The sequence below is a fragment of the Watersipora subatra genome, chromosome 11 (genome assembly GCF_963576615.1).
Source record: "Watersipora subatra chromosome 11, tzWatSuba1.1, whole genome shotgun sequence".
Classification (NCBI taxonomy): Eukaryota; Metazoa; Bryozoa; class Gymnolaemata; order Cheilostomatida; family Watersiporidae; genus Watersipora; species Watersipora subatra.
Window position 1 is genome coordinate 44,061,766 of NC_088718.1, and position 21,738 is coordinate 44,083,503.

A 21,738-nucleotide genomic window follows, 5' to 3' on the forward strand; every position below is an offset into this window, starting at 1 on the left:
ATGCATGTTGCACTTCGTAGCCCCAGAACTTCTATTTTGAAAACAATAAATTTTATATTATCTGAAAGACAAGAAAGTAATGCATCAATTAATTCAAAGAATTTTATAATGGGAGCAAATGTGCATATGTAGTTAGCATCAACTAATTGCAAATAGCAAATTATTATTTATAGGTTTGCCCATATATATAAAGACAGGTTTAATATATAAAGTTTAAATAATATATATTATATATATGTATACTAACTGAATACCCGGCAACTCACGGGTATCAAGGAAAAGCTTATGGTAGCTTAGCAGTGACTGGTAATGTAGTTCCCTGCCACTTGCCATTAGCCTAGCACATTGTCAATGGCTAATTTGAGTAAGCTAACTTACTAAAAAGAGCTGTGAAAGCAAGCTTTAGTGATACATTGCTATATTGCATTAAAAACAATGTCCCATCTATGCGTTATTTGTGACGTTTAGAACAACTTGTCATTCATTGCTCTAAACCATTAATAACAACTCGTTTACTATACATCAATCTAGGGTGTCAGAAATAACTCTCCTGTTTTTATTGATCCATGGTGTTAAAATGAATTCCTGTTTTTGATCAGCCATTTGTAGAAGAAATCTTATGACTGTAAGACACATACATTTTATGGTAATAATAAAAAAAAACATTCTTCTGCCTCTTTATATAGTGTTAGAACAACTCGATGGAGCTGTATTACTTTATGTATTGTCACCTGGCTTCTTGTTCTGTTGTTCTCCATTGTATTAAAATAACTCACATTGCATGTATTAAATGTACTTATGGCATTGGGGCAATTTTAGGGAGAAAAATGGTTTTAGTAAAAACATTATCTTTCAAAACAAAATATTTTGGAGTAAATGAAAACATCAGTTATCAGTGCTGTACAAACAAACATGTCCTTTTTACATTAGAAAGCAGTATTTGCATTGCCCAAATAATCACATCACTTCTTTGTGGGAGCTCAACATTTCATAGGAGCACTGAAATCAAGTTTCAATATTAAGTCAGCAGCCATTAAAAGATCACATAGCAGCATTCGTTCTTTGATCACTAACCTGTTCCAATCAAACTTTTTAAGTCATCACCATATTAAAAAAGGTTGCTTCTACCAATCTGTTTCAAGTTGGGTGCAAGCTCCTTACTAAATCAAATGTGATATTTCCATTATATGCACAGAAAAACTATCAGTATGTAAAAGCTTTCTAAAGAAAAATTGAACTGACTTGAGCTTCAGATAAAACAATTTGCCAACATTATGTTCATAGGCTTAAAAAAGCTGCTTGATACTTTAACATGATAATTTAGCCGTATATGAAAATGTTTGTTTTGTTGCAGTTTTTAGTTCATCTGTGCATCTATATAAAAACTTGCAGTGCTTGTAGAGCTGATGTTCAACTGTTATTGGCACAAGTTTTTCAAAAAGTGATCTCCTATTTCACTCTATTACTTTGCTACCAGCTGGCTGTTGTAGGTGGATCTTAGTGAAGTTTGCTGACGGCCCTGGGCTTTGCTCTATGACACATCGATTGACTTTTGCTGCTTGGTCGGACATATCTTTATCCTCACAGTCGTCCTTTACAGTTGACGAGAGACAACTATCAGTATCATGAAGCTTTGTTGGCTGATTGGTTAATCTCATGTACAGATAATAAACTCCAATGATGAAGCCCTACAAAAATAAAGAATATTCTAGAATAACAAGATTGCGAGTGTAATCAAAATGCTAATGACCAGGGCAGTATCCACCTGTTTGAAAATGGTACTGCAGGGAGAGTCCAAGAGGGGTACCGACCACCCTCTTGGTGTGGAGAGAGAGGGCCGGGGGAGAACGGGGGCCGGGGGTTCTCCCCCGGGAAAATTTTTAGTATAACTAGTCAAAATAGTGCAAATCTAGCACACCTGGCCCTGATGGGGCACATGTTCTAACAGAAAATGTGACATTACTGTATAATCCAGATTTTTAAATATAAAACTGTTTATTGAGATTGTCTTTAACTATGCTTATTAAAAATATAATGTGAATGGGAGCTGCTAAAGGGGTTGGCCACAGCCAGCATGAAGTAGAATTATCACTGGGTACAATGCTGAATGGTGTAGGAGATGAGTAGTCTCCTATGAAATAATTTAATTAAATTATATTGTAGAGTTGAAAAGTAAAATTAATAGAGCACCATGTTAAAAATAATGTACTTTTACTATAGTCTATAATACTGAGCAAGTAGTACCTAGTATAGATTTAAGTTTGAGCTATGCATGTTACAAGCATAGCTCAAACTTAATTTATTTGTATGAACAAAATCTTTTGTACATAAGCATTCATTTACATATCTACTACTACAAAAAATACAACCATGTACAATTGTCTCTGTATGAAATGCTTGAAAGCATTCCTTTCAGTAAAGTCCAACGCCATAATGTCGCCGTGCGAGCTACCACAACGACCGTTTTTCTCTGTATATTCCAAGTATTATAAAAGTCTAAAAAGTTTACATCACTTCTATCATCTGAATTATTGTTATTCTAATCATACCAAAAAATCACTTACAATCGGAGAATCAAATAATATTTTATTTTACCATTTTGAAAGTCGAGCCAATGTTGACTGGTATTTCCAGCTTTTATTCTTTTCCAAGGAGGCGCGATTTCAGTAGCACAAAGCAACGCCTTTCGGATAATCGTTTCATATCTTAATTTATCGACTAATATCTTGTTGATGATATTTAAAACTTACTAGCATTCATATCCTTTGTTTATGGCAGCTTAATACTAAAAGCGACGTAAATGCCGTTTCCCCACACAACCAATGAACAACATTTTGGCCATTTCCCCAGCCAAAGTGTTAAGATCAAGCAAAAATGACGTGAATTCCGGGAGTTTGAGCCTCAAAAAATGGTACAGCTATGGCAGTAGCTGCAGTATAGGAGGATACGGCCCTGCTAACGACTGCACTTGTCTCATCGTATGAGTCAGCTGCAGTCGCTCTTTGGCTGTATAAACTCTTAAAGCTATATAAACTGCTAAATAATGAATTGAAATTGTTGTAAAATAGTTGATATATTTTCAAATCAACAATTTTCATGTTTTTTCACATTAGGATGTAAAATTATGTCGGCAGGCACTTATAATATGACTAAGATTAATCAAAAAAACAATTTATGTTTATCTACTCCCACATCCACCGAGATTTTATAAACTATCTACAAGAGAGAAATAGGCAGTAGAAATTGTTTCATCAATGATTTTAGAACAATTTTGCAGCTTGTTAGAGCTGTGAAAAAAAGAAGAACCCATAACTCCAACGATGACCAACACAATTAGTTAATTTAGTATTTGCCACAAAGAGCACAGCAAAATGTAAAAACTGTGTCTCTTAGACATTTAAATTCCTGTCAAAAAGATAAAACCCTTGATTACCAAAAAAGAACAGTGACTAAAATTAAATCGGTGTATATAACCACATGGACTTGCTCTGGACAATATACACGCATACCTGTATCATGGGTGTACTTACACTAGCTGATATACACATACCTATGTATATATACTTACTTTAGTCAATATACATGCATACCTGTATAGATGGGCTTACTCTAGCTAATATACACATACCTAGGTAGAGATACTTACTCTAGCTGAAATACACATACCTATGTAGAGATACTTACTCTAGTCAATATGCACACACTAATATAGAGATACTTACTCTAGTCAAAATACACACACTAATGTAGAGATACTTACTCTGATCAATATACTCATACCTATGTAGAGATACTATAGTTAATATACACATACCTATGTAGAGGTACTTACTTTAGTCAAAATACAAATACCTATGTAGAGATACTTACTCAAGTCAATATGCACATATGTATGTAGAGATACTTACTCTAGTCACAAAGTACACACACTAATGTAGATATACTTACTCTAGTCAAAATATACACACTAATGTAAAGATACTTACTCTAGTCAACATACACATACATGTACCTATATAGAGATACTTACTCTAGCTTATATACACATATATGTGTAGAGACACTTACTCTAGTTAATATATACATATCTATGTAGATATACTGATTCTAGTTAATATACACATACTTATGTAGAAGTACTTACTTTAGTCAAAATACACATACCTATGTAGAGATACCTACTCCAGTCATTATACACATACCTATATAGAGATACCTACTCTAGTTAATATACACATACCTATGCAGAGACCCTTAATTTAGTCAATATACAGATAGCTACATGTATATAGAGATACTTACTCTAGTTAATATTTACATAGCTATCTAGAGATGCTTACTCTCATCAATATACAGATACAAGTGTAGCTACAAAGAGACACTTACTCTGGTTAATGTACTCATGCTTATGTATGTGTACTGCATACATTTATTTATGCAGTACTGTGTAAATCTAATCAAAGGGCATCAACCTATTTGATGATACCTACATGTGTTATTTTTTGGTGCATGTAATCATATAAAACCTAATTACATATCTCTACATACATTTATTTTTATGTATATCCTCGCATCACTCTTGGTGCTTTGTTGAGAGAACATAATTAGTATCTCTTCATTATACATGCATAGCTTGGGTCAAATATTTTTACATCGTTAAAACACCTATAACAACCAAGTTACACCAACACAGCTGACTTTAAATTTTCTAGCCATGATAAGTGAGTACCGGCTAGAGATTTTAATTCATCTCAAATCAGCAGCTATCACAGCAGTTTTGACCAATGTAGGAACTTTTACCATTTTTTCCTTTACTGGGTAACTCATGATTGCTCATGTAAAGATTCAAGCCAAAGCAAAACTACATACCATAGCGAAGGCAGCAAATGACAAATATGTAAAGTTCCACATGACATTTTGGGCATCAATAACAATTCCTGATATTATAGGTCCAATTGTGGCTCCTAGTCCCCAGCCGCTGTTTATGAGTCCAGTTATCATGCCGTAGGTGTGGAGGCTATCTCTTTTGTGTCCATTTACTCTTAAAAAGTTTGAAGGGAAAACTTAACAAAACAAATATAGGAGTAAGACCATGAGCAAAGCTAAGCAAAGAGTGGTCATTTTACAATCAGTCAAATGAAGGTAGACTGCAAGCTTTAAAAAGGGTACCTAACCAATATGCTTCCAGAGAATAACATTCTTAACTAGAACACCAAGATTTTATTGTTAGAAATTACATTCTTTCTTGATGGTGTGACTGTATAAATAGAGCAAGTACTATTGTAGATTAAATTCTGGTACTTAAAAAATTAACTGAATATATAAAAACTGTAGCAAAAAAAATTCACAGCAAATATGAAATAAATGTATACTTACTCAGCAAGATTCAAGGCGACTACAAATGGTGGTAAGTATAGAAGCGGGAAGAAGGCGTCTATAAGTAACATATCAATGGTGCTCAGCCAGAAATACCTGCAAAGTTAATTTATTTAGAAATCTGAAAATCACCAAAGTGTATGGTTTTTGTTAGAGAAAGATTATGGCATTCAGATGCTGTCCAAACCTTAATAGTTTGGAATCTTGATGCTGCTCAATGATATCAATGTTTACTGAAGTTTAAAAAACATGCAATCACACGCAATTACACACACACAATGACACAATGACACAATGACACAATGACACAATGACACAATGACACAATGACACAATGACACACACACACAATGACACAAACACACATACCCACAGGATGACGCGCGATGACGCACGATGACGCGCGATGACGCGCGATTGCACACGATGAATCACAGTGACACACACTCGCACACACATTTTGGCACACTGATTGGCTTTTTTACATATGAGTGGCAGATATTAGTATCCAGTAGCTGTAGCATCTACTCACAATTTTCCATGAAAGATGAAATTAAGCAGAGGAGATGGTCCTATCAGCATCAAAGTAACTCCTGCTAGTATCCACCCAACAATCATGGAAGAATAGTCAATCTCTGGAAACTGTTAAAAGACAGAATACTTCAGAAGTACGAAAACTGTTAAAGACATTGTTATAGAAAGTACAAAAAATAATTTGATGTACATAATTAAACATTATATAATATATTCAAATAAACTATAATATTTTACAGAAAAAAAAATATTGTAACACATAGTTTAACTTAACATAATAGTCTAAAATATACTACAATGCTACAAGTAATACGGTGTAATAAAGCATAGTATTGTATGGAAAACTCTAATATAGTATGTTATGAAATAATATAATAAAAATCTCTATAGCATGATCTACTGTAACAACATAACATAGTATTTTATTACTCTCTGCATCATAATAAAATGCAGTCTAACATAATGCAGTAAAATATAGTATGATACATATTATTGCATTGTCGTATAGTGTATTAGTAGCAGAAATCCTGGTGTTGCGAGGGTATTAAAAATCAGCTTATAAACAGTGGCGGGTAATGTGGTTGCCTGCCACCTGCCATCAGCCTGATACATTTTCAATGGCTAATTTGGCCAAGGTAGGATCCAAATTGCTAAACTTACTAATAAATGCAGTGCAAGCAAGCTTTAGAGACATAGAGCCGTATTGCAGTCGCTATGTTTTTTAAACCTAGATAGCGACTTATATCACTCAATAAATCCATGCATCTTGCATAGCTCAAGAAATTAGTTTATCACTGCGTGAATGGGATGTTCTGAGATCAAATTTTTTGTGATAAACATTTTTATTCTATGACTTTAATAGCTATAGCTGAACAGACCAAATCACAGATCAAATCACAAACAGAAACTCACACTAATTTATTTATATACATGTAGATAATTGTATGATGACAGGGCGCAGAGATCTGGGCCGTCTACCTAGCTGATCTCAAAATTGACGCAACAGTCGGGAAAAATCTTGGCACAGCAGGAGAGTTGGTCAAAAGTGAATCGACTTAGCATATCGAGTAGGGTAGACAAAGCAACTATGAAATTGAGGGGCAAAGCTTCATCATGGGTCATACCTATAAAAGAAAGCAAGAAAGATGCAGGAGCCAGAGACTTCTCTCAGTCTCTTGTATGTTGTTCCGTTTCTATTTGCACACTGTGACACTGATTACATGTAATGGTATATATTTGAAAAATGTGTATACATCTTGATGCTTTGCATGGGGCGTCCTCAATCTTGTGATGCAGTAATGGGAACCAGAAGTTTCCTTTACATTGGTGGAAGTAGTGTGATTGTGGATTTCGGCTCCGCAAAATGTTACTAACTTCCAAATGCTCAAGCGAGAGCTATTCTAGTGATAGCAAGGAAAAAGCACCAAGAACAGAATGCTCGGAGACATGACATCCCAGATCACAGCAAGCCAGAACTGTCTAACGGCAGCACCAATCTCCACCGATCAGCGAGCTCTCTTACAGACAGCTTTGAGATGAACGCTAAATACGCTTAGAGCATGGACAGAAGTCTCGATTATCTTGCCGAGGTACTGAAGATGTTGTTGGAGACCAGGCCCTAGCCCCGAGTAGCCAGTTCTAATCCAGTTCGAGTTCCACCTCAGTACTCGAGCACAGGAAATGTTGAGTATTTCAATAGCCAGTTCCAGGAAGTGGCTGATGTGAATGGTTAGACTGAGAATGCCAGTTTGCTCCACTTGCAAAAGGCTCTGTAAGAGGCAGAGGAAAACTGCAGAGAAAAACCGACCAAGTGGACCAAGTCTCTTTGATGCACTACAAGCCCAGTTGGCCTTGCCTCTATGCAGGCTTGGTGTAACCTGAGCACCCTTAGGTGCGCCGGGGTCGCCACTCTTTGGCAACATGCCTGTTAGATGAAGTGCCTAGTTTGTGTGGTTTGCAGAGACTTGCCAGCCGAGTTATTCTGCAGCACCGTAAATCACCCAGTGTTACAGCAACACCTACATGTACTGGCAGTGCCGACACTCACATTGACTGATGTGCCCCAAGTTGAAATGGGGCTCCTCCAGATGCGGCCAGAGGGCCATCAATCCGCAGCCATCAGGTCTAAGGAGGAGGCATGAGAACAACAAACTGCAGTGGTCCAAAACTGAGTTGTCAGTTAGCTGGCACTGCTTGTGCAGCAACTGACAAAGTAGGTCCGCTAGCAAAGAAAGGTAACGCATAAAATATACTAAAATATACATTTGTAGAATTTAATAGATTGTTACTATATAACTTATAAATTTGTACATTTATGGCATATTGTTTGATAGCATCATTGCCATTATCTAAACTTGTCTTTTGATGGCACAACACTTATAACTCATTATTTATTGTGCATAACAAGCCAATTTTGACTGTAAACTGTTGCAAACATATCAATGGGTGATGTGAGCTTTGGTGCAGCATTGTTAAATCTATATACATATATATATTTCTCAAAGTTTGCCGTCATTGCTCATGTCCAGCTATAACTATTAGAATCTATGAATAAAAAATCCGTATCAAAGAGGATTTGATCTCAGACCTTTCCGTTTGTCAGTCCGATGCCGTACAAAATCGGTCACAGAGACTTATACATTCACTAGGCAATATATGTCGCTAAATGGGAGTAAATACGCTACGGCTTTCCGTTTTTACGCAAGGTGATGGCATAACATCCCAAAATGGGGATAGCTCTTATTAGTAAGCTTACTCAAAATATCCATTGGCAATGTGCCAGGCTAATAGCAAGTGGCAGGCAATTCTCATTACCTCTCATTGTTTGTAAGCTGATTTTTAATACTCGGGCAACGTCGGGAAGCACAGGTAGTATATTTATATAGATGATATATATATATAATATATATGTCTATACATATATCTTATATGATATATAAGACAGAGCTGCATGAAAGTCAGTTACGAAGCTTAAACCATAAGACAGTCATTGTCTAAGCGACTGACTGCGAGAGAGAATATTATACTGACATATATAACATATCAATATATGGTACTGTTTATTTTATTACCCAATAATATACAATATACAATGTAAAAAGCTACAATATAATATAATATATTATATTACACTCCAGTATAAAATAATATATTAAAGTTGCATAACAATGATGCCCAGTTTCAGACCAATTGTAACTGTAATCACATTTGTGATTTGATGAACAAATTATCAATAGTCTCACCTTATTTAAGAACTTTGTGAAGATGCCACTGCAGAGCATGTAGGCAGCAGCCCAAATAGCATAGAACAGGCCTAGTTGAGCAGGGGAACTCTTTAACTGTGGAACAATTGTCAATCAATGTATCAGATTCAACTTAAGAGTATACGATATATACTTACAGTTACTCAGTTGATGTCAGTTTTATCACACAGTGTCACATATATGAGACTAGCAAAGAGGGCAAACATTTAGAGATAGTCAGGGAGGTGGTTCATTAAAGATTTGGAAAAAAAACAAAAGATGCTTTTGCTTAACGTTGTTGACAAGTTCATTACAATTAACTTAACTAAAGGTTAGTGCGATCAATAAAATAAAATATAACACTGTTGACAGCATCAGCAGCCAAGTCAGAAGCTTTTTGCGAGTGCAACTACTTGTGTCAATAAGACAAAGAGCTAACATGACATCTATTTTATCAAATCCTACTGTGTGTGGGCTTGTGCGTGTTTGCTTGTGATTGTGCATACATGTGTGTGCTTGTGATTGTGCATACATGTGTGTGTGTCCTCTTGTGGTAAGTGCGTGCCTGCGTGCGCGTGTGCGCGTGGGAGTGCGGGGGTGTGGTGGGTGTGGTGGGAGTGCGGGGGTGTGGTGGGTGTGGTGGGTGTGGTGGGTGTGGTGGGTGTGGTGGGTGTGGTGGGTGTGGTGGGTGTGGTGGGTGTGGTGGGTGTGGTGGGTGTGGTGGGTGTGGTGGGTGTGGTGGGTGTGGTGGGTGTGGTGGGTGTGGTGGGTGTGGTGGGTGTGGTGGGTGTGGTGGGTGTGGTGGGTGTGGTGGGTGTGGTGGGTGTGGTGGGTGTGGTGGGTGTGGTGGGTGTGGTGGGTGTGGTGGGTGTGGTGGGTGTGGTGGGTGTGGTGGGTGTGGTGGGTGTGGTGGGTGTGGTGGGTGTGGTGGGTGTGGTGGGTGTGGTGGGTGTGGTGGGTGTGGTGGGTGTGGTGGGTGTGATGGGTGTGGTGGGTGTGGTGGGTGTGGTGGGTGTGGTGGGTGTGGTGGGTGTGGTGGGTGTGGTGGGTGTGGTGGGTGTGGTGGGTGTGGTGGGTGTGGTGGGTGTGGTGGGTGTGGTGGGTGTGGGTCTGCCAGTCTGCCAGTCTGTTAGTCTGCGTAAATGTTATGTGTTTCGTGGTTGAATTTGTTTAAACCTCACATGCACAAGTTTTGTGCTTTTCATCAGGTGACTAATACTAATTAGTTGAAAAAATGGTTCTGGTTCTTGAGGGCCCCAAAGTGGTAGGTGTCATAAACACTCACCATTTTGAGTGTCATAAACACCCACCATTTTAGGGTTATCTGAATAAATGAAAAGAAATCTTGAGCTTTGCCGAGCTTACATCTAGTTAAATCTAATTATATGTAAGTTAAGTTGAGGGGTAAACTTCAGCAGAAGTCGGTTTTATGAACTTTTAAAGCTCAGAAAACAACCTAAACACAATGGTCATTTAGTAATACCAAGAATAGCAGTAAACATTTGTAATTCAGATGGGAAATAGCAAAAGCGAAGAAGGAGAGTCAGTTGAATGAGATATTACTATAGTGTTCAGAATGATGATATTAGGATCCACAAATCTATTGACAGCAAATGTCACATCTATCTTTGCCATATATTAATATGCTTTTAACATTTGGTTTTTAGGCTGTTTGATTCTTTTAATATGCTTACAAAGCTCAAGTACAATAAAAAATTTTGAAGTTGCAGCTGCAGAACCTATTTGGTTTTTAAGGTTTCAGTGAGAAGAGAGTTTCCGTTAAAATAATGTTTCAACACAAGTATTTTAGCTACCTGTCAACTGTTGTCTTACCTCAAACCGGTATAACTGGGCAAGACTGACATTACGACTGGAATCTTGCACTCTCACCATAACACATGCCAAGTACATGATAGCACAGCCAGGTATTGCCATCAGGTTGAAGAAATTCTTTTCAGAGTTTTCTCCCTTTTCGACTTAGAAATGCAAAAATGCAGGAACATTGTTAGCAGAGTTAAAATACAAAGGATTTCAATTGCTGTGCAAACTAGTGATTTATTTTAAATTATTCAACTTACGTTGTATTGTCAGAGTTTGAATGTACATGTACGTCAAAACCATTGATTACATTAAGGTGAGTTAAGATATACATACAATGTATATAGTCCCGTAGCCGCAGTAATCAAAGACTAAATAGCTAGATATAAAATAATACGGTTTGACCTTAGAAATTTTAAAGACTGTTTGCTCATCAGATACAAATTTCCTTTCACTAAAATGCTCACCAATATTGGGTGTGATGAATCCAAAGGGAAGAAGGATTGAAATCGTTACTCCTCCAGTTATTAGGAAAACGGCAGCATATCCTGCAAACTTAATAATAGACAGCTGGACAGTTTCTCTATTGTTCTTTATTATATCAATAAGAATTGTATCATAACAATCAAAAGAAACTTTTTATAATACCAAATATAATTAAATGTTATATTTAAACAAACTATTTTCTATTTTTCCACAAATATTGGAATCTGAATTTGAACTCACAAAAATTGCAACCACAAGCTTATGAAAGTTCTTACGATCTCATCACTCTTACTATTTACTTTATACCCTTTTTCCGATTGCACGCGCTAAATGACATACTAATTGATACACTGCAATCAGGGGTTACGATGACTCTGTTATAAAATATTTTTTGCCCAAGTCTATGAAACATGATGCTTTTCTGTCCTCACCATTCTATTGCAAATTCGCTTTCTGCCATACGATATCAAAAAAAGATTTCTCCTGAAATTAAGTTTTGGCAATTGTTGTACTGATTACGATGAAATAGCAAAAATATTCACAAGCTATTTGCAGAAATACTTCTCACAACTAAATAGAGATATGTTGGAAATAGAGATAATATGTTGGAAATAGAGATATATGTTGCTCGCTATCTCAGCTCAGCGTTATTTGTTATAGTAAAAACGGATTCGCAAACAGATAAGTGTTAAAATTTTAGTTAAAGTTTAGAACCATAGTAAAATACCAAAAATATCAAAACTTCTTTTAAGTATGCGTTGAGTAAGCTGAATTTATTTAAATTAGATTCAGCATTTATGTTACATATTTGTTTTGAAGGTAAGAACTCCTGGTGGTTTGCACTGCACGTAGTACATTGTAATGTTACATTTTCTTGCAGATTATAACCACTAAGTACGCTAAAGTTATTGTAGATAACTATTATTGTAGATAAGTATACTTAATAGTTACTAAGGTTAACATATTGTTTTATTATTCAATATTCATGATGATGATTTTTACCAGGAGCTGTTTGCATTAGACAACTATTATGGGTTTCTATACCACTATATACAATACTGTCACCTTTGATGTCAACACTGAAACAAATTAAAGTCATATAAGTGTCTACCAAATAATTTTTCATAGTAATCATAGCAAAACAGACTATATTCAGTCATTACCTACTAATGATTTCACATTTACAAATAAACATCTTCACAGTTTTATATTTCTTCCTAATTTATTTCATTAAAACACTTCCTTTATGATATAAAATATTAACTTTTCTCATGATATGAAGTTTAAAAGTTAGAATGGTGAATGTTGTATATGTTAAATACAAATTAATTTTCTGTTCAAAGAATATTTTTACACATGCATTCAGTTGGTAGTTCTTAAATACTAATAAAATTTCTAAATAAAAAACAAAATTTTTGCTGACACTATTGTAGATTTATTAGCTTAAACAGGAAGCTGGGCTATGATATGATAAATTTATATTTCCCATTGCTAGCTCAAAGTCTTATAAGTCTGCCACAAAAGATACTCGGCTCGTGTTTGATAAAAATAAAGCATGAATATACATACAATTTTGAGCAAACCTAAATAAACGGTTGTGAGCATTTTCATTCATTATAAAATGTTGCCATGTGATAGTTAAGTAACACTAACCTCATATAAAAACCCTCCAAGGGCAGGACCACAAGCATACGCGACACCATTAACAATGTCTGCGATACCCTAAAATCATCAAAACAATGAACAGGCGTTGATCAGATGCTATATTTATCTCAAATGGCTAAACAAAAATAGATGACGAAGGAACAATTGGGCAGCTTGAATAAAAAAAAGACTAGACGTACTTACTATGATAGTATTAAAGAGTCTGACAAAATTTTCAATGTACTTACTATGATGGCATTACAGTGAGAGACAGATACATGTATATTAGTGGACTTACTATGATAGTATTAGACAGGGAAACAGATATCTTAATGAACTTAATATGATAGTATTAGAAAGAGAGACAGATATCTTAATGAACTTACTATGATAGTATTAGAAAGAGAGACAGATATCTTAATGAACTTACTATGATAGTATTAGAAAGAGATACAGATATCTTAAAGAACTTACTATGATCGTATTAGAAAGAGAGACAGATATCTTAAATAACTTACTATGATAGTATTAGAAAGAGAGACAGATATCTTAATGTACTAACTATGATAGCATTAGAAAGGGAGACAGATATCCTAATGTACTTACTATGATAGAATTAGAAAGGGAGACAGATATCTTAATAAACTTATTATGATAGTATTAGAAAGAGAGACAAATATCTTAAGGAACTTACTATAATAGTAATAGAAAGGAAACCAGATGATTTGAGTAAAATGCTTGTTGTAGATATGCTAACCATTGCTGATCCTATACCAGCTAGTCCTCGGAGTAAAATACAAATGGCGAGAAACAGCCCGCTGTCCGTAGTTGAATCTATACACCTACAAATAGAAAGTAGTAGAATGCAAGCTATGAAACAAAAATAAAAAGCTAAGCACAAATAGAATTTTTATAACATCAGAAGTTAAAAATATTTATATTTGCAAATCACTAGACTTCAAAGCTTTAAGCGTAAGTGCTTGTTATTCATCTACTAGTTGTGGGTCAAGATTCTAACAAATTTAAAACACCGACATCAGTGACAAAATCTTATGATCTCAACATGTTCGACATGAAGTTATAGAAAAGCATGTTAAAATTGAAGACAAGCAAAATAAATAGGAGTAGAAGACTTCAAAGTAGAAACAAACAAATGTAAGATGATTCTATCAAAGGCAAGTTTCTTTCTCTGAACTAGACTTTGTAGAAAGGCTATTACAGTACATACTAATTTAGTAAACAACGCATTTCTACTAGTCACTGCATTCATACAAACATTTTATTTTGAAATATCTGTTAAAATCATAAAATGACCTCTTTTATTCAAAACATTTCATTGAAGTATCGATCAAAAAACATAAACCAAAGCAAAAATATTTGTAATGGTAATTTTTCAGCATAATACAATATTAGAATTATTTTGAGCAGCTGAACGTAAAACCATATTATACAAAAACTTCTAACAAAAACAGACATACATGTGCACTAGTTGATGAAAGCACTAAACTAGACAACTCACAAACAATAACCTACAATGCTTTTACCTCATCTCTAAGCTATAAGGTGAATGATGGGGACAGGTGTTAGCAAGTGATACTACTATCATTAATATGGAGTAAGAATCTCAGAAAAAATATCCATACTTCAATTGGCATCTAAGTAAAATTTATTTGAGTAGAACTTAGCATAACTTGCAATTTTATAGAGATCATTTTTATGAAAAGAAAGTAGTTGCTAATGATGTTGCAACTTACCCGAAAATGATGGAGCACCCGCCGGTGATCAGAGTCCCAACAAAGCACATACTTTTGGGAGGCCATTGCAGCAACTAAATTGACAAAAATGAATGCTTAAAACATTTTCCAATATACATAATCAACTAAAAACAATTATCAGTACTGTAAAAATCTTATTTAACCTTGCAGTTTATGTGTTAACTAACAATTACTATGAAACAATAGCTATTCCTTGCACAGTTTTGGAACTTATAAAAGTATAATCCGTATGACGGTTTGGAACTCAGCCAGATGCCATTTTAGACTTTCTCCTCTGTAAAAGTCCTTCAGACAACTCAAGTTCAGTTTTGTAACTACCATACTTCTATATGACTGTCTTTGAATAAAATGTTGCAATACCAATGATACAGTTCTTCAAATATCCTTTCTATTTACTCTAAGAAATGTTTAACTGCAATTTCTTAAAACATTCAATAGTTGAAATACAACTAAGTGGATTTTCTGAAAACTTCCCAGAATGCAACCAGGTAAGCTGGCTGAAAGCAACTTAGAATATAACCAGGTAAATTTTCTGATAGTTTTTTGGAATACAACAAGCTAAACCTACTAAAAACTGTTTGGAATACTACCAGGTAAACATGATAAAAGTTGCTTTGAACACAACTCAGTAAAGCTACTAATGGCCGCTTAAAATACAACCAGGTAAATCTGCTGAAAGTTGCTTGAAATCCAACCGGGTAAACCTACTAAAAATCTTACTTTTCATAATAAAAAGGTAAAAAGGATTTTTTACTGATTTCAACCAATCGCAGCAGGCCTTGACATAAAATGTGTTTCTAGAAACAAGTAGGAGCTCAAACATTACGCATTGAAAACCTAGTAATGTACAATTACTCTGTACAAACAAACTTTGTATAGTACATAAAGACTGTAGCTAATAGTTATACAACTACATAGATTTTAAGTGTACAAGTAATAATAATTGCAATTAATTAATAATACAATAAGCATTACATAATATAATAACATCAACAACAATTACATTTAATGTATTAGTTGTTAATTGGTTTTCTTACGATTGAGCCTAAGATGGGAGAAGAGATGAATCTAGAGAGGTCATAAACAGCATAAATGATTCCGACATCTTTCATTGTCAGACCTTTGGCAAGAGCTTTTTCAGGGTAGAATGGTAATACCATAGTGTCGGCAGCCCTAGCCATGTATTGTAGGAAAAGGAGTACAACAAGGAGTATGTAATTTTTGGCTTTGAAAACTTTCTTTTCATTCAACTCCTTTCCAGAAGGAAGCAATTCCTCATCTTCTGCACTTGACTCCATACCTGTAGTTGACCTTTTCCTGCAACAAGGCAATTCTTTTAATTTTTTATACTACAAAAGCTCGAGACATTTTGGAAAAGTATAAGTCATGTTTGAATTTAGCGAAAAAAGAATCGTAGATGGTGCAAGTGGTGGAATGGATAACAGAACATATGCAGGCCACCCCAAAGTTACTCTAGGTTCATCAACATGGGTTTAGTAGAAAGTAAACTGTTACGCTGTCTCAATTTACAAAAATTGGTTGACAAGCAATGCGTCATGCTTTTGGTGTTCGATCATGGCTAAAATACTGTTAATGAAATAACTTTCAACTAGTAAAATGCTATATTCACATTTTGCCACCTGCTAGATTTGTTATGAGTTAGAGTAATAAAACTCTAGACTGCCTGTCTGCAGACAAAGTCTGCTTAGTTCTAAAGACACTAGATACAAAAAAGATAAGCGTTAATAAACTTGAGAACATACTCTAGGAGACAGACCCTAAATATAAGAGAGATAATCTCAGCGGTCTTGAGAACATGGTCTAGGAAACAGACCCTAAATATAAGTGAGATAATCTCAACGGTCTTGAGAACATGGTCTAGGAGACAGACCCTGAATATAAAAGAAATAATCTCAACGGTCTTGAGAACATGGTCTAGGAGACAGACCCTGAATATAAGAGAGATAATCTCAACGGTCTTGAGAACATGGTCTAGGAGACAGACCCTGAATATAAGAGAGATAATCTCAACGGTCTTGAGAACATGGTCTAGGAAACAGACCCTAAATATAAGTGAGATAATCTCAACGGTCTTGAGAACATGGTTTAAGAGACAGACCCTGAATATAAGAGAGATAATCTCAACGGTCTTGAGAACATGGTCTAGGAAACAGACCCTAAATATAAGTGAGATAATCTCAACGGTCTTGAGAACATGGTTTAGGAGACAGACCCTGAATATAAGAGAGATAATCTCAACGGTCTTGAGAACATGGTCTAGGAGACAGACCCTGAATATAAAAGAAATAATCTCAACGATCTTGAGAACATGGTTTAGGAGACAGACCCTGAATATAAGAGAGATAATTTCAACGGTCTTGAGAACATGGTCTGGGAGACAGACCCTGAATATAAGAGAGATAATCTCAACGGTGTTGAGAACATGGTCTGAGAGACAGACCCTGAATATAAGAGAGATAATCTCAACAGTGTTGAGAACATGGTCTGAGAGACAGACCCTGAATATAAGAGCAATAATCTCAACAGTGTTGAGAACATGGTCTGAGAGACAGACCTTGAATATAAGAGAGATAACCCCTAAAAAGACTTGAGATAATAGTATTGTAGATAAACCCACAATGCAAGATTGATAAACCTCAATAGACTTAATCATATTTCTGCAGATATACCCTGCATACAATAAACTACAATAGACTTGAATATGTATATTTGTTACTCAGGTTCATAGTTCTGCTAGTTCCTTCATACTCTTACCTAGTATATTTGTGTTTGACATACCTTATATCAAATATAAAAACTTGTTACTGAAAATTTGGTAACTGTTTCCCGAGTTGTTACTTTGAACCAAAGAAAGAGTCTTGATGAATTTGCTTAGTTTTAAGACAGTTTGCTGGTAAGTATAAGAAGAAATAACACAATTCAAACCTTACATTTGAGCCCTTTATAGTTGTGTTGATTTTATTTTTAACTCTAACTTTATATTGTAACTCAACACTTAGAAATAATAATACTGGCTGAATATTAAAGTCATATACATATATGTGAAACGTCATACATGTAGTACAATTGCATGCATGAACAGCCGTGATAATAAATATTTTAGGATTAACCAACACGGTGATTCTGTTGCGGGAGTCACTACTAGGTCACAGAAAACATTATACTGAAGTGCCAGAGATGGAATTTTATCTAAAATTCATTCTACTAATGTGTTAGGCTATGATGGGAGACGAAACACACATTAGGTGCTATAATGAACAGTCTCTGAACCTACCTGTTGTTGGGGTCACTAAGGATCCGGATTACGTAAAATGCTAATAAAGGTCATGTAGCCAAAAGCCTGCAAGACCTTCCTATAATGATGTACACACACGTACGTACACACACGTACGTACACACACGTATGTACACACATGTACATACACGCACGTATGTACACACACGTACGTACACACACATACATAGCATACACGTACACGTACATACACACATACATGTGTGTACGTACATACAGGATATATATTGTATGTACGTACATGATATATATTGGTAGAATATGGTAGGGTACATGTATAACAGGCTATATATTGGTAGAATATGGTAGGGTATATGTATATAGCCTGATATACATATACCCTACCATATTCTACCAATATATAGCCTGATATACATGTACCCTACCATATTCTACCAATATATATCCTGACATACTTGTACCCTACCATATTTTACCAATATATTGCTTGATATATTTCTGCAGATATACCCTGCATACAAAACAACTTGAACTACAATAGACTTGAATATGTATATTTGTTACTCAGGTTCATAGTCCTGCTAGTTCCTTTATAATCTAACCTAATATATTTGTGTTTGACATACTTTATATCAAATATAAAAACTTGTTGCTGAAAATTTGGTAACTGTTACCCGAGTTGTTACTTTGAACCAAAAAAAGAGTCTTGATGAATTTTGCTTAGTTTTAAGACACTGTGCTGGTAAGTAATGTATAAGAAGAAATAACAGAATTCAAACCTTACATTTTAGCCCTTTATAGTTGTGTTGATTTTATTTTTAGCTCTAACTTTATATTCTAACTCTACACTTAAAAATAATAATACTGGCAAAATATTAAAGCCATACACATATATATGAAACGTCATGCATGTAGTATAATTGCATGCATGAACAGCCGTGATAATAAATATTTTATGATTAACCAACATGGTGATTCTGTTGCGGGAGTCACTACTAGGTCACAAACAACATTATACTGAAGTGCCAGAGATGGAATTTTATCTAAAATTCATTCTACTAATGTGTTAGGCTATGATGGGAGACGAAACACACATTAGGTGCTATAATGAATAGTCTCTGAGCCTACCTGTTGTTGGGGTCACTAAGGATCCGGATTACGTAAAATGCTAATAAAGGTCATGTAGCCAAAAGCCTGCAAGACCCTCCTATAATGATGTACACACACATACGTACACACACGTATGTACACACACGTACGTACACATGTACATGTGTGTACGTACATACAGGATATATATTGTATGTACATACATGATATATATTGGTAGAATATGGTAGGGTACATGTATATCAGGCTATATATTGGTAGAATATGGTAGGGTATATGTATATAGCCTGATATACATATACCCTACCATATTCTACCAATATATAGCCTGATATACATGTACCCTACCATATTCTACCAATATATATCCTGACATACTTGTACCCTACCATATTTTACCAATATATTGCTTGATATACATGTACCCTACCATAGTCTACCAATATATAGCCTGATATACATGTATAAATTAATAAATAGTAAACAGTAAATAAATTGAATAAAACGAATTGAATAAATAAATAAACTTAAGCATGAATTGGCTGTACACAGAGAGGATAAAAACCTGGCAGTGCTTATATAAGTGACATAGTTTGAGCTGAAATACTAACATAGACAAGTATTAAATACTAAATACACGGGCAGAATCAGAATCCATTCACAAACTTTTTAAATACCCAAGCTAGTTAGCATTTGGCATACTTTAAGGTGACCAGAAGAGTCAGTACATACTTAAGAATCTATAGTACATAACAGTTCTGTAACTTTCATTTAGATTTAGTAGTTGTGGATCACCTTTTAACATTTACAAATTCATCTACATGTGTGAAGTATATGCCGACTCATCAGCCAATTGTAAAATACCTGTCAGCAGCCACATGTACGTGCCTTTACCATGCATTAGTATGAGATAGAACTTCCCGATCAGCTTTTTGAGTTCGCACTCACTTGGTTTATCATACTTGTAAACGGTAATCCTTGTCGAAAGCTAGACTAAGCTGAAAAGGAATAGTTAGAAGCAAGCTGGTCATTAAAAGGCCTCATTTGGCGCATTACCACTAATAAGTTGAGTTGAAATCTTAAGCAATACCTGGCCAACCATGCGTATCCTTGAAGTGGGTGATAAGATAGATGGATTGCTAGCCAACATTCTGTATTTCTTAGCCAGAAAGGGGTGGGAGATGAGTAGGTCCTCATTTGCTAATTGAACAATTTATACATTAAGATATGCTATTAATATTGGTGTCTATTTTACGCTGAGTTCTCTCTCCTCATTCTGTAGCCATAAATTGGGCTTTGCAGGGTCATGGCAACAAATACTTCAGCGTCAAACCACACTAAGTGACATAACTGAAAAAGTCATTCTATGAAAACCTTCACAGAACCTGTAAGCATATCTATTTGAGATGACAACTGATTAGAGTGCAAGTTTACTTCATCATGGGTTCAACTGGTTGTGAGTTGTTTTCATCAAATATGGATACCCATACAATTAGCTAAAATATGAATAGCTTAAGTTGTGTGGTACCTCTATAAACAGATCTATAAAAAGCATGACATTAATATAATATTCAAAGAAAAACTTGCACGCTAATCAAATGAATTAATTCCTTTTGACTTTTATAATTGTAATAAAATAAAGTTTGGTGTCAAGTTAGTTACTTGTTATGTAAGACACACTTAAATATGAACTTATAAAAAATTTGCTATATATAGCGGCCGAAGAAAAGAGGCCGGTCAACTAACAAATGGCTGAAGTGATAGCAAACTCTCTGATAGCAAATCTTGACAAGCCAATGACCAAAACGATCAGAAACCTGGGTGAAGCATTTTCCAACTAGCATGCATCTCAAACAGTTAAACTGACTCTCAACGAAAACATAGTACACACTCATCTCAAGCAGTTGAAATGCTTATTACCAAACAGAACTAATTTACATAAAACCAATATCTCTCCAAAACCACCACATCACAAAAATTATTACCCAAAACTAACACACCACATCATTATTTCCTCAAGTTAGCGTACCACAAAAACCACTACTGTCCCAAACCCCATGCTTCTAAGCAATGTGGTTACTCCAGCCGCCACAACGTTCCCAAACATCATTACATCTGGGATATCTCTATAGGCTCTCAAATTATTGGCAACTGTAGGCTCTCTGTAGGCAACAAGTATTCAAAATCTTTTCACTTTTCACTTGTTTAATTGCTTAGTAGTTTTAAACTGCTTTAAACTTCAAGTTTGACTTTGAACAAACCCTACACACGCGTGCAAAGACTAAGCATTTCTCTTTGCTGAGCCATGTCAGTAAACACCTGCACTTTTCTAACTCAATGGTTTAAAGATTGTATGATAGTCTAAAGAAATGCAACTATTAAAAATATTTTGTGATTATGCAAACTTCTTTGGAAAAAACAGAATAAGTACTCATAAAACCAAAAATGTACCTGTGTAACAGGAAAAACCATAAAG

The 21,738-nt window shown here is 35.2% G+C and overlaps 1 protein-coding gene across 3 annotated transcripts; it reads right to left on the bottom strand.

The window, feature by feature from the left end:
• Positions 1 to 1,154: 1,154 nt before the first annotated feature.
• LOC137407727 (MFS-type transporter SLC18B1-like) lies at positions 1,155 to 20,269 on the bottom strand. Of its 3 annotated transcripts, none has more exons than XM_068094106.1 (12): positions 20,211 to 20,269; positions 15,913 to 16,192; positions 14,855 to 14,928; positions 13,795 to 13,942; positions 13,110 to 13,178; positions 11,438 to 11,525; positions 10,986 to 11,128; positions 9,153 to 9,248; positions 5,909 to 6,018; positions 5,377 to 5,472; positions 4,870 to 5,041; positions 1,155 to 1,688 (listed from the first exon to the last, which is right to left on the bottom strand). In XM_068094106.1, exons 2-12 carry the CDS (start codon positions 16,171 to 16,173, stop codon positions 1,455 to 1,457), a joined length of 1,491 nt encoding a protein of 496 aa, XP_067950207.1. In that variant the 5' UTR covers positions 16,174 to 16,192; positions 20,211 to 20,269; the 3' UTR covers positions 1,155 to 1,454. The 3 variants fall into 3 exon arrangements, with proteins under 3 accessions (XP_067950207.1, XP_067950208.1, XP_067950206.1); XM_068094107.1 differs by having other exon boundaries at positions 13,858 to 13,942; positions 20,127 to 20,253; XM_068094105.1 differs by having other exon boundaries at positions 20,127 to 20,253.
• Between the last annotated feature and the right edge of the window lie 1,469 nt (positions 20,270 to 21,738).